The 14,963-nt window shown below is 36.0% G+C and overlaps 1 protein-coding gene across 6 annotated transcripts in view; it reads left to right on the top strand.

Annotated features, from left to right (window-relative positions):
- LOC129942543 (F-box/LRR-repeat protein fbxl-1) overlaps positions 1 to 14,963 on the top strand; it is a 43,881-nt gene that overhangs the window by 27,998 nt on the left and 920 nt on the right. For 5 of the 6 annotated variants that reach the window (XM_056051536.1, XM_056051535.1, XM_056051533.1 and 2 more), the window contains 4 exons: positions 9,248 to 9,572; positions 9,635 to 10,253; positions 10,316 to 10,483; positions 10,549 to 10,752. In XM_056051536.1, coding sequence (XP_055907511.1) covers positions 9,248 to 9,572; positions 9,635 to 10,253; positions 10,316 to 10,483; positions 10,549 to 10,752 — 1,316 coding nt within the window. Of the gene's footprint in view, positions 1 to 3,084; positions 3,304 to 9,247; positions 9,573 to 9,634; positions 10,254 to 10,315; positions 10,484 to 10,548; positions 10,753 to 14,963 lie in introns of those variants that run through there. The other variant, XM_056051531.1, reaches the window with a different exon arrangement.

The raw sequence follows: 14,963 nt of genomic DNA, 5'->3' as shown, positions 1-14,963 counted from the left end.
TTTACAAATTACTGAATATCAAAAACAATATTTTCTGTAAAATAAAATAAGTTTGAAGCCAATATTTTAAATATTTGAAAAGCTATTTGAGTCGAAAGTAAATTTTTACCAAGTTTTAGTACTGTTTTTTTTTTAGAGTTTTATTTTTTGTAAAAACACTATCAATTCGATTTTTTTCAAAGTTTTATCGAATGTTGAAAACAATATTTCGTATAAGATCAAATTAGTTTGAAACCAATATCTACATTTTTTGAAAAGATATTTGAGTCAAAAATCAATTTTTACCAACTTTTGTTAATTTTAAAAAAAAGTGTCAATTGGATTTTTTTCAAAATTTTTACTGAATGTTGACAACAATATTTTTTTAAATATGAAAGAAAATTAAAGCCAATATCTCAAAGTTTTGAAAAGATATTTGAGCCAAAAATCAATTTTTACCAACTTTTATACATTTTTTTTTAGGTTTTTATTTTTTGTAAAAAAAACTGTCAATTCGATTTTTGTCAACATTTTTCAGAATGTTGAAAGCAATATTTCTTATAAGATAAAATAAGATTGAAGCCTAAATTTCAAGTTTTTGAAAAGATATTTGAATCGATATTCAATTTTTACCAACTTTTTTTTAGATTTTTATTTTTTATAAAAAAACTGTCAATTCGATTTTTCTCTCTCAAAATTTTATCAGATGTGAAAAACATTATTGTTTTGGAGATGAAATCATATTTTAGTCGTAAAATTTTGGAGGTGCCAATTTTATTTGTCCGTTTTATTGATTTATAAAAAAAAACGTTATATTGATTTTTTTCAAAAAATATACCTGTTTGGTATCACGTTACAATATATTGTATAAAATTTAATTCAAGTCTCTGGCAATTTTGATTCGTAAGATATTTAGGGTTAACCAAAATTTTCACATTTTTTTCAAACTGCTATGGTAAAAAAAACCACCCACGCAATTTTCTTGAGAGCCGTTTCTGCATCTTTTTGCCTTATTATCTGTATAACAAAATTTATTTGAAGTAGATATCTCTACTGGTTCTTGAGCTATGGACGACGAAAAAAACGTCGCCAACGTACGGACGTACGTACACACGCACGCACAGACATCTTTCTAAAAATCTTTTATTTCGACTCTAGGGACCTTGAAACGTCGAGAAATGTCAAAACTTTCAATTTGACAAATCGGACCTATTACAATAACTTCCTATGGGAAGTTAACAAGATATTAAGATCATTTTGTAAAAGTAAGGAATCAGATAGAGTTGAGATAATCTTAACATTTTTCTTATTATCCGCAAACATTAGGATGTCTGAGTTTTTTAATTTCAGACAGACATCGTTAACAGATAAGACGAAGAGAAGGGGACCTACCTTGTGGGACTCCAGAAATTGCATGTATAGGACTGGAGACTGAGTTACGGAAAAGGACTCTATAAGTTCTATTCGCAAGATAGGAGCTTATCCAGTTTATAAATATAGATGGAAAGTCTAGTGCTCTTAGTTTGAGATAAATTATCTTATGGGATATTTTATCAAAGGCTTTTGCGCAATCAGTATATACAACGCCAACTTCATTGCCATTCTCGAGGGCTGACAAAACTTTGGATATAAATCCAAAAAATTGCAATGGGAATAAACGGAATCATGAACTAGGCTTTCAAAAAGTTTCAAGATGCATCAAAATTTCGTCCATGATTATTAATTTCAGTTTTATTGCCTTGTTTATGAATGGGAAATATAAATGGATCTTTCCATATATGAGGGAACACACCTTGTGAAAGAGAGAGTTCAAAGAGTGCAGTTAGAGGCTTTGGCAGACAACTGATGGGACGCCACCAGAACCAGGGCTAAAGTTTTCTTTGAGGCTTACGATTTTGGGAAGTACCATTTCTTCAGTTATTGTGAAAGATGAAAGAAAGGTTTGAGCGCAACCATCTAAGTAACTAAGATAGTGAGGATCATTATCATGGAAATGTTTAGTACAAGATTTGCTAAAGTATTTAACAAATAGATTTGTTATAGTTGTTGGATCTGAGGTGATTATCTTGCAGAAACTCATTGAAGGTGGAAACCCATACGATTTTCTTTTGACAATTATAAACTTGAAAAATGCCCTTGCATCAGAAAGAGGGTTATTTTCTATTTGGTTAAGGTATTGGTTATAAAGGCATTCCCTTAATTCAGAGAGAGAATTATAGGCGAGAAGAAAGTTATTGTGGTCGGCATCAGGTTTGGACTACAAAACGATAGGTTTTATTTTTTGTAAAAATAGAGTCAATTTGATTTTTGTCAAAATTTTACCTGATGTTAAAAACGTTATTCTTGGTTGCACAAAATTATTTTGGAGATAAAATCATTTTACATTCGTAAAATGTTCGAGGTGACAATTTTTTTAAATTTGTTTTTATTTATAAAAAACCATTTATTTGATTTTTTTCAAAAATATACTTGTTTGGTATAACGTTTGGTCACGTTACAATAATATAAAATTTAATTAAAGTCTCTATCGTCATTGGTTCGTGAGATATTTGAGGTTAACCAATATTTTCATTTTTTAAACTGCTCTGGTAAAAAAACATCCATTTTATTATCTTTGATGCCCGAAATATAATATAGAACACATTTTAGGTTCCTTTCACTTAAATCTTTTCGAACAAATACTTAAAACATATAAGTTTAAAATATTTATCATTACTTTCGTGATTTGTTTCAAATGAAGCATAATATTCACATTTAGAATCATACAAATTAACACTATTTTAATTAAAAGTTTGAAAATTTTTGTTTCGCTGAATGTTTTCAAAAACATTTAAAGGTGCAAACAGTTTTTATTTGTTTTCACTCAATGATCAGCGACGATACAGGCAATATTCAGATTGTATTCAAAGTAAAGCACTTTTTTAATTGAACTTCAAGCTAAAAATAAAATTTCCCATTCAGTTTTTGTTGGGTTATTTTGGAAAATTCTCTCAAAAGTAAATTCAGTCATTTAACAAATTTTACATAAGAACAATCGGAAGTAATAGAAAAAAAGTCCTCATAAATACACCTTTGAAAATAATATTTTGAATATTATTTAAACGTAGATAAATCACGGTTGCAATTGCAGATTTTTAATTTGATTTCATAAACAATATCAAAATTGATAAAACCGTGATCATACATATTTTGAAGTGAATTAACTGAGAAGAAAATAAATCACTCAAAATGGATATATCTACAGATATTTGGGGACAATTAGCGGTAGAAGCATCTCAAGTGTATCTATCTGATGGAACATATCGAAGTCCATTTGCTAACACGGTAATAGAATTTTTAAAAAAGTTAACAAATAATTGAAAATAACTTAAAGTTAATATGTGATTTGTTCAGAAAGAGAGATTTTTAAGTGGAACACTTGTTTGAAATATATTTCAAATGAAATGCACATATGTAGTTTTTTTTTGTCCGCAGGAATGAGAGTGGCGCACAAAAGATGTACTCGAAACTGTCGAAAATGTTCTATTTTTAAATCGTAATGTTTGGGGATCATTTTGTTTGTGTTTTTTTCTGAGTTTATTAAAATTGTATACACTCAAAAATTCTGAATAATGTCGCACCGAAAGTAATATCGAATCAATAACAATTCCAGTGATTTAAGGAATGTAGGACATGTGGCTAATAAAAGATCTTATACATAGTATCCATCTATTCAGTTTTTAAAAAAGACCACCAAACATTGATTTACGCTTGTTATGTATATTATTGGTGATTTAACTTAAAATGGCCACTGCGTATAGGTACGTGTTTTTTAACCGAAGTATAAACAAATATGCATCAAAATGGAAAGTAGAAAAACGTTTAAGTTGAATTAAATAAAAGAACTGTGAAGTGTTAGTATACGCACTGGTGGCCAAAAGTACCTTATGGTCCTAAGCTGTATATTTATTTTAATTCAGTGATCTTGAAATATTCCCACAGAAGCAGGGACATGCAAATCATAGCTTTAATAGTAAGAGCAAACATTCTCCTTAATTGTGCAACACAACTTCGTATAAGTGGCTAAATCGGCTTGATTTCACAATAACGTCTTCTGTTACTCCATTTTTCAAAGACTTTATTGCTGATTTTCAGATTTAGCTCATCAATTCATTGGATGATCTTTTGAGTTGTTGACATACCATTGGTCTTTTCAGTCCAAGACGGCTGATAAAGCTGTTCGGCAAAATTGAGACTTTTCCATGGCTTGAACATCCGAGTCATACAACTACGCAAGAGGTGTGTTCTGAGATCTTCAACAAGCTAACTCGAATATCGGACGTGCAAAATTCTAAGCACACTATTATAGTGTTCTATCACCTCTAGGCACATTTCATCATTGTGTTTAATCTGTATCAAAACTATCCAGTTTAAAAAAAGAGAAAGCCAAATAAAACGGACTCACTAATTATTTCAGGATCTTTAACTGGTCACTATATGCTTCATCGATACTCACATTGACACCAGCGCTGATCCTATGACATGTTTGAGTCTTCTTAATTAAAAGCATCAGACCTAAGGAAAGCGCATAGTTTAGCATTGGCTAAAGAAGTATATTTCCTCTGCATTAAAGCCAATCCTACTGAGTATACCCGGAAACAGCTCAAGAAATCCGGGAAGTTTTGAAAAGCCCATATTCGACGGACAAAATTTATACGTGACCAAAAATGACGGGAAAAGATACTGCAACATCCCAAAAGCGGTACAAATTGTTAATCATTTGTAAAAAACATTAGGAATTCTTCCTCGGTTCCTACACTCGTTTATGTTAGTGATACTTTGTTTGTTAACTCTTTACAGAAAGCTAATCTCTTTAGTTGGCAGTTCGTCTATTATTCAACTCTGCCAGTGAGTGTTATGACTCCGCATGTATACTTGAGAGCGTTAGTAAAACTATACATTTTTCCGCACTCGTACTGTGGCGAGAATCCTAAGAGATTGCAATAAATGGTCCGGATGGTATTCCTGCTATCGTTCTGAAGACGTGTTCGTTTGCTGGCAAAACCACTGCCTAAGCTTTTCGTTTGTCTTATTGTCTATGTCCCTTTCCGAGTGGATGGAAAGGAGCATTTGTCCGTCCTCTTCCTAAAAAAGGTGAATGCTCCTCACCCTCTTACTATTGTCCAATTAAATTTAAGTCCCTGCTTTCTAAGGTCATAGGAACGATGATCAATTTTCAGCTTAAGAAATATCTTGAAGAACGAAGTGCTCTTAATAACCGGCAGTATAGCTTTCACAGCAGTAGGTCTACTTGCGGCCTTATGGTTCATCCCTATGGTTACACTTGATATCCAAAAGCGTTTAATAGGGTTTGGCATCAGGCTCTGCTTTCGGTTTTTATAAATCCCCCTTTATTGGGTTAGTAATTGCCTTGCGGATCGTTGAATACAAGTAGTATTAGATGGGGTCAAGTCTGAATACTACAAAATAAATGCAGGTGTGCCCCAGGGTTCTCTTCTATTTTCAATTCTATTATTAATGGCCCCCTGTCTGCAAAATTGTAATCCAATACATTTTTTTCGCTGACGATAGTACTCATAGCTTTCCATTGTCATTCCCAGACTCCCAACTCTCTTCTTCAAATGTGGCACTGCAACGACAAGAATTGATAAGCTTATTAAATTTTTAACTAAACGCATTGTAAAATGGGAAGCAAAAAACCATGTTTAATCTAATGCTTCAAAAACCCAACGTTGCCTTGTATCGTTAAAGCGAGATATACCCCCTTGCCACTATCCATGGATGGCACTTGCACAAGAGATTGCACACGAGACTGAACATCTCTACATTCCCGGTATGTGTATCACCAGCCACCAAAAATGTCACAAGAAGTTTAGGTTTTCTAAGGCGATGCAAAAAGTTTTTCTCCTCCTCTTATTTCGCTTTTTTCTAAAAGACTATAATACTTCCAAATAATACAAACATCGCCGCAAAGTTTCTGGTCTCACCCATTTTTACATTTATTTGAACGGTTTCTGGTCTAGATAAATAGCCAGCTGCATTACTCCCCTTAAAAAGTCAACCGTAATTTTGTAATGCGCTTCTAGGAATCCTCATGAGTTCTTACTTCAATTTGGGTCGTACTTTCAAATACAGAGATTTGTTCTTTAGCCGTACCACTCGAATATGCCTTTCCAAACTCTGTTTTTCCCAGTAATTGCAAAATATTTAGGAATTCAAAACCAATGTGCACCCACAACTCCTTTTAAACCCTGTGCCAATGCTCACACGGTGCCTCTGATAATAAGGGCAATGCTACAAAGTACACATGTTTATCTTCTAGATACTGTGTAAATATATGTAAATAGCACTATACAAATGTTGGCAAAACTTTTATTTAATGTTTTCGGGGTTTTGACAATACGTTTTGAAGAAAACTTGTGGTGTTGATTTCATATCCGAACTTCGATTGTAACTTTAAGACCACAAGTCACATTTGTTCTTTCAAGTTGACCTCTTGTTACTCCAGATGCTTGTTGATTACTTTTTTAATGTAAGTGAATCGCTTTTTCAATTCCAGAAACTCAATTTTTTTCACTTTTCCAAAAACATCTGTAAACATTTTTAACATTGAAAATATAATACAAACGGCATGGCATTCGAAAAGGTCACAAAAATGATAGTAAGAAAGTGGTTTCCATTTAGTAACATAAGCTAAAAATTGATAAAAATGAAACTCTCGTGCTATTTACACATATGTATTCCAAAAAGTCTCCGATTCTGAGATCAAGTATTTACTATAACAGTATATTAAAAACAAATATTTTGAAAATCACAATCACAATTTTTTTTAAATTTGGTATAAAGATGAAAGTGGAAACTAACTATTATCATTGTTACCACTTTGGTAGACCTATCATCATTTATTCTCAAAACTCTGGAACGATTGATTGATATCCATGTGCGTAATAGCACTGATAAGACATAATCGATGCCACTGCAAAGGGAAATTGGTAAAAACAGCCTTGTACACTCTGGTAAGAACTATCAAATACTCCCTAGAGCAAAAGGAATATACTATGGTTGCCTTTCTGGATATTGAGAGCTTTCAAAAACGTTGACACATCCGCTATGACTTCTGCTAATGATTAATCTAATGCTAAAAAGCAGGATCATCAATTCTAAGATGGGGGATTTTTGTACGAAAAGGTGTGTCGGTAAAGGCACTCTACAAGGTGGTGTTCTGTCCCTCTCCTGTTGAACATAGTGGTAAACGAACTACTAATATCCCTTGATAGGTAAGGCTACAGAGTGGTTGTGTATGCCGATGATGTTGCTATCGCCGTCGCAGGAGAACATCCTAATACACTGAGAAAAGAAAGTTTTCAACCTCGCATAACCTACTGGCTAAACATATCGGTCTTCCGACCAATACTTGACTGCACTGGAGAAAGTCACAAACTACGACAAACTTAGCAGAGTCCAACGCACTGCATGTCTGCATAAGCGGGGCATTGAGAACCACACCCTCAGCAGCGTTAGACACTCTCCTCTATCTGACACCCCTCGACATCTTCAGCAAACAAATGGCAGCGAGTACAGCTATAATACTCAACGCCTCATCTCAGTGGAGGAACAATAATGTGGGCGCTCCATCATTTTGAATCTCTTTGGTTCTATACCAAAGTACATACTAAACTATTCCAAAACCCCAATTTGGAAAAAACTTCCCGGTATCCATTCCACCCAGAGATGAATGGGAAAACAGAAAACCGCTGGATGACAAAAGCAAGCAAGCGGAAATTTTTGCGATCAAAGAGGTTCTCTTCTGGCTAAGAGAAAACGTGATATCAACTTCTGATATCCGCATCTTCTCTGACAGTCAGGCTGCTATTAAATATCTTGACGGTGTCTCAACCAAATCTCAAACGGCCCTCGATTGTCGATCGTCTCTTATGGAAACGGTGGAGCAATTTAACCATCACCTTTGTTGGGTGCCGGGCCACAAAGACATCACAGGAAATTGTAAAGCCGATGAACTCGCTAAAAATGGAACCGTCATACTTATTTCACTTGAAAGGGAGAAGATAGGTATACCGATAGCTACATGTTAACTTCTGATAAAAGAATTGCGATAGCAAACTCTAGGTGGCACAATTTACCAAAGCGCTCTAAAGACTTGTTATCTCAACGCAGACTTCATATTAGCTCCCTAATAGTTGTCCTTACGGGACACTGTCTTATAGGGAGATACGCAATATAACTTGGTGTAGCCTCAAATGACTTCTGCAGGAGCTGTTTGGATGGGAAAAAAGAGAAAACAATCTCTCACCTTCTATGCACTTGCCCTGCTCTTTCACTAAGACGCAGACTTCATCTGGGAGACTACCTTTTTAATAATCCCAGTGAACTAGCTTATAAGGATATCAAATATCTTCTTCGCTTTATAAAATGCTCAAAATTGTTCGACTAGTAAAAAGTAATTCTCTAGATTCGTGTGGTGTTAGAATGGGCCTTTTCTTTTTGCCTAAGTGTGTGGGTTCTGTATCCGCAGCCACTTTAACCTAGCCTAACCTAACACTTTGGTTTTTACATTTATTCCTAGTACTTTTTTTCAAAAAACACTAAGGTTAGGCTGCTATACGAAGACTTTTTGGACTATGCGTACATGTTACGCAAGTTCTGGGTTTTGAAATAGAAGAATTTTTGACTGAGTTGCTATCGGTTTGCTTCCTTGCAAATGAGTTATGTGTAATATAAATGTCAAAATCGGTAATATTGAAATTCGGGTGTTACTTCTTTGCTACACTTACATTTTTTAGTTGTTAGTATAACTATACATTTGTTACTCATATTTTGTCTTGTTTTCAGAGAATGTTACTTTTTAGGTTACAGCCCTATAACAAAATTCAAATCATTGCACTGGTAGTTACTGCAATACTGCCAAGTACATGAATTAGTATTTTGCAAATCCCTTTTAACAGGTTTGAGTGTAATCAAAAAATACTTTAAAACATTTTTGGCAGAACTACCATCATTAAGAGTAGTGTAGTTTTTCAAGTATCGTGTAGACCATATATGACAAAACCGTTTTATCACAAATGGTTTAGCGTTTCTATAAAATTTATGCAAGAAAGGAGTAATCTAACAAGTAACAACTTGCAAAGATTTTTAGGGTTTGCAAACTTGATACTACTTCATGAATTTAAAAATATTCATTTCAAATTCTTTATATCTTTCTTTTTTTAACTTTAATAACAATCGTTTTATTCGTTTGTTTATTTTTTAGACTATTGAAAAACTTCCCGATAAAGTTCTTTTGCACATCTTCTCGTACTTATCGCATCGTGAGATCTGTCGTTTGGCCAGAATTTGCCGTCGTTGGAGGCAAGTCGCCTATGATACCAGACTATGGAAGAATGTCTCGTTGCGACCCGAAGTTTCCGGTCTTCATGTTGGATCGTTGGAATCATTGTTGGCACTGATTTCGGTTCGTTTTGGACCCACCTTGCGTTACATTGAACTTCCAATTGAATTAATCACACACACCGTGCTTCATGAACTCTCGGCAAAGTGTCCAAATCTCACCCATATGCTTTTGGATTTTTCAACAGGTATCTTTTTAATCTGATACCTATGAATTATAATTCTAAATATTTTGGTTTTCTTTTCCTAGCTATGCAACTTCACGATTTCAGTGAAATGCAGGCTTTCCCCACAAAGCTACGTTACATGTGCATTTGTTTGTCCGAAGTCATCTTTATGGAAGGTTTCATGAGAAAAATCTACAACTTCATCAATGGTCTGGAGGTGTTGCATTTGATTGGCACCTATGAGAAGTGCGAAGAAGAAGAGGAGGAAATTTATGAAGTCATCAATGTGCACAAACTGAAGTCGGCTACTCCAAATCTTCGAGTAATCAATCTTTATGGCATCAATTTCATCGATGACTCGCATATTGATGCATTCAGTTCGAATTGTATCCAACTTGAATGTTTGGCTGTGAATTTCTGCAACAAAGTCACAGGATCAACTTTGAAGGCTTTAATTCAGCGATCAAAGCAGTTGACATGTCTCTTGATGAATGGAACAAGTCTTAAGTCTGAGTACGTAATGCAGACCGATTGGGAAAAGTGTGCCCTCCAAGAATTGGACATTACTGCAACAGATTTGTCTGCTGAATGTCTGATCGATATGCTGACGAGGATTCCAGCTCTGAAGTTTTTGTGTGCTGGACAGATTAATGGTTTCACTGACTCCGTGCTGAAGGCTTGGATGGAATCTGGAATGTCAAGGTACGTTTTTGATAGTTAATTTTTAATTTCTTAAAACAAATGTTTTCTGTTTTTGTCACAAGATCACTTATCTCTTTGGATATTGATGCATCTGACAACTTATCAGACGAAGCTTTGCAGAAATTCCTCTCACGACATGGAAGTCAATTAATTGCATGCTGTTTGTCAGGAATGCCACATATTACAGATCAATTGTGGATGAGCATTCTTCCGTTGTTAACGAATGCAAAGTAAGTGAATAAAGTCTTGAGCTTTATTGGATTGCTGTTATAAATTTAATGTGTTTTTCTTTAAGGATTCTAGTTATGGGAACTTCTGAAAAACTTGGAGTCAATATTCATGTTGATCAGCTTATGGATAATATTGCATCAAATTGTGGAAGCTTGGAGCGTTTAGAATTGCGATGGGATCCTGATAACTTACGTTTCTCTGATAAGAGTCAAAAAGCTATTGATTTGTTGCGTGTTAAATGCTTGAAATTGAGATGCATGGTTTTGAGGTAAGTGGACATTTTGGAAATTAAATGTTTGAGTCTTATCTCTTTATACAAATTCTGTAAAAAAATAATAAGTTATGAGTGCCTTAGATTTTAAACCTTGCGCTTTGTTTCAACAGACGAAATGAAAACACTCTTCTATGAAGTTGGAAAGAAAAACTTTTACAATACTCTTCATGCATTCTTATAACTTTTTAAGCCAGCTTAGAATTGATTTATGCGTTGACACTTTTTGCTTAACGATAACATGATCTTATCAAATAGGGAATTCAAACGTTTTCCTGCCTTAGTAATTATTATAATTGGTACAGTTTCGACTTAAAGTCGTCAATAGCCTTGTTGTTCTATAGGGATTTGATTGCAGATGTGTTCACGGCTATCTGGAACGCTGTATTGAAGATACGATTGGGCCAGACAATCTGTAAGATGTTTCGAACATATCTATATAAGAATGTTTGCAGCTTTCTTTTGACAGTGGCTTTTCAAGTACTGCACCCATTAAGCAGCAATGATTGTGACGGAAAATTTGTGGCTTGGTCTTTAAGTTTTGCTTTGCTGTTCAGTTCCGTGTAGAGAAGTACCACTAGGATATTAGATATCTTTTATCATCTCTACCGGTTGTTCAGAAACATTTCCTTGGATTTCTGAAGAAGTTTCTAGACTAATATTTTAAGTTTTCGTCAATTGGTCTTCAGCATCACGATTTTTGCTCCCTTTCAACCCTTGTTCTCGTTTAATTATTTAAGATCTAAGGACCATGATCCTATGAGAGAGTAAGCATAAGTTGCGACGTTTGAGTTGTCCAGATGCAATCCAAATTGGATATCTAGTGCGAATCCTCCATTATTCCTTTGAATTATTCCTTTTTTTAACTCTTTATGAAAGCTCTTCGTTTCTCAAGTCTTTTAATACGAGGGTGCTTTAGCTCGCTCGATATTAGTGGGGCTACTCGTAAGAGTTCTGTAGGAAACCCAGCATGTACAACCGCTTGCTGTTTTCTTAAGTGCTTTCATGAGGGTAATGAATTCTTCTTAACGTAGGACGGTGTATTGGTTGCATATTACGAAGATTTGTACTTAGGTGCCTAAAACCGCAGAAAAGTGTTCTCTCCCCCTTTCGATTTAGTTCTCACACAAACTAGCAGAGATCAGTTTGTGTGTGTTTTACCAGGTTTCGTTTACAGCACTAGTAATCTCCTTTTGTTAATTCTGTGGACGGTCCTACTATTACACTTTTTCTTCTGCTTCTGTAGCTGATGCGTTTAAAAGCCAAAAACTACTTTTTAGTTACGTTTATCACGCCACACACGTCTCTTCAGAAAGACAAGCGCGACTAAGCACTAGTTATCTCCGCGCTGGACCTGTTCGTAGTCTTATCTTAAGGTAGCAAACATAAGATGTTTGTGTGGACGATTACAATGTCTGCAACTCTTCTGGTACGGATCTTCAACTGATTGCGTCTAATTCGCTGATCGCGAAAATGCGCTGAACCTAATCCATCTCCTATTACATTAAATTAAAACAGGTGTGGGAATGAGTAGGCTTTTTCAATAAACTAGGCAAGTATGTATGTACGTACAAGTTCCTCAGCAAGAAGGGAAGCAACGGTAACCTTAACGGAGATAAAGTTATATTGCATTATAGGAAAAAAGATCGAATCAAGCCATCTTCCAGAGCCAATTACGAACATATTCGTAGATTGTTTTAGGACTGCCTTCGAGGATTTGGCTTTGAATAAACTTCTATTTATGGGAACTATCACCAAAACGATTTGCAGTATGTTTTACTCTCAATAAAAACAACCTTATCTTAGTAACAGTTCCAATCAGTAATCCCTGCAAATCAAATAGACCACTCAGTATTCCAGGTCCGGAAACCAGTGCGATCTGAATTTTTATAACCCATACAACATCATTTACTATAAAGACGGACAATGGACATATCTTAGAAATTACCAACAGAAACAAGGACATTATCTTCTTAAAAAACGTACTTAAATTCATATGGATTTTTGAGACTACATACTTGGAGTTTTAAAAATCTTGAATGTCTGTCTCGAATATTCAGTTTAATTACAGATTTTCAAAAAATCTTCATAAGTTATTAGAATTAGCCTGCTTTACTTACTTAAGGTGGCGCTACAGTCCGGGTGGACCTGGGCCTCAACCAACAAGCCTCAACCTTAGCTAGCTGTCTCCAGTTTCGCACGTTAAGATGGTTAAGGTCCTCACCCACCTGAGTCGCGGTCTTCCTCTACTGCGCCGCCGTCCCTCGGGGTTTGATTCGAAGGCCTTCGGGGATTAAGCGTTGATGTCTATTCACTCTACATGACCTACCCATCTAAGCCTAGGGACTTTAATTCTGTTAACTAGGTTAGTGTTGCTGTACAGCCCTTCTCCTCAATTCTCTATCTTTGCATACGGGACCAAAAATCACCCGAAGAAGATGAGATTTTACAACAGAAAAATTGAACCCTTTTGTTTGTAGGATACTTAACTTTACTTTAGTTGGCGCTACAGTGCATTGTGCTCCTGAGCCTCAAGTAATAACTTTCGCCAGCTTACTCGATCTCTAGCTTCCTGCCTCCAGTTTCGAATACCAAGTTGACGTGCGTCGGCCTCAACTTGATCACTCCACCGGAGATGAGGCCTGCCCCTGCTTCTTGTTCCCTCAGGCTTGGCGTTGAGTACCTTAAGGGCTGGAGCTTCGATGATCATTCGCTCGACATGCCCTAGCCATCTGAAGCGTTGAACAAGCAGTTTTTTGACCAGTGGCAAGTCGCTGTACAGCTCGTATGACTCCTGATTAAATTTTTTCCGCCATATGTTACTTTGCCTGTCGACACAAACCGGACCATATATCGTTCGCAGAACCTTCCTCTCGAAGATACCAAAGTAAGATACTGCTTACTTAGCCCAAAGTAATAGCGACCAGAAAGGGTAATTCATTTGCAGAATTAACAGCTACTAGATAAACAAATTCGTTTACCCCCTCAAAGTTGTATCTGTCAATTGTCACATTTTTACCAAATCTATGGTGTGAATCGACTCTTTTTGACGACAGTTAATACTTCGTTTTGTTTTCGTTAATTTCAAGACCCATTTTCTTTGCCTCAGACTCGATATTAGAGAAGGCACCCGTAACTGCTCATTTGGTTCTTCCCATAATGTCGATGTCATCTGCATATCCAAGATATTGTGTGGATTTTTGAAAGATGGTGCCACTTGTATTGACATTGGTGTTGCGCACCACTCTTTCAAAAACAATATTGCAGCAGCTGCATGACAGCGCATCGCCTTGTCGAAGCCCTCTGGTGGTTTAGAAGGTTTCGGTCGAGTCTCTTCCAATTTTGACGCAGCGACGAGCATTTTCCAGCGTCATCCTGATAAATCGTATCATTTTGGTAGAGATACCAACATAGCACTGCATAGTTCGTTCCTGTCTACACTGTCATAAGCTGCTTTAAAATCGATGAAAAGATGGTGTGTTTGGCTGTTATGTTCTTGGGTCTTTTCCAGGATTTGGCGTAAAGTGAAAATTTGGTCGATGGTAGATTTTCCAGTAACACTGGTAAGGGCCACTTAGATCGTCAGCAAATGGCTTCAGGAATCCACATAATACGCTATACAAGATCTTGTATGCGATGTTTAAAAGGCTAATGTCTCTGCAGTTGGCTCAGAGAAGGCGGTCACCTTTTTTATGGATTGGGCAAATAGTGCTCAAGTTCTACTCGTCGGGCATGCTTTTTTACGACCAAATTTTAGTAACTAGCTGATGCATACTCCCTAGCAGATCTGCTCCTGTGTACTTTAAAAGCTCCGCCTGCAGACCGTCATCATCGGCCGCTTTGTTCGACTTCAGCCTGTTGATGGCTAGTTTGATCTCACTCTGGTCGAGTGGGTGAAACTCTAGATCGTCAACTAAATGGATTTGACATGGCTACTAGCTGGCGGAATCGTTGACTTCATCACCATTAAGCAGCTGGTTGAAATGATCTCTCCACATTCTTAGAACTGACTTTGCAGGCTCAAGGGCGGCTAGTGAATCCCGTTGTTTTCTTTTTGACTCTTCTACAATCGCTCCGCACCTGTTTCTTGTTAAAGCATCAATGGACCTCCTCTACTTCATGCCGATCTTCTTCTTTCTTCTGAGCCAGCGGTTCTCATCCCTTCTCTTGTCGACGTAGAGCTGGCATGAAGATTGTGTCCTCCTTTG

The sequence above is a fragment of the Eupeodes corollae genome, chromosome 1 (assembly GCF_945859685.1).
Source record: "Eupeodes corollae chromosome 1, idEupCoro1.1, whole genome shotgun sequence".
In the NCBI taxonomy this organism is placed as follows: Eukaryota; Metazoa; Arthropoda; class Insecta; order Diptera; family Syrphidae; genus Eupeodes; species Eupeodes corollae.
Note: the sequence above shows the minus strand (reverse complement) of the source record. Positions and strands in the feature narration are given on the sequence as shown.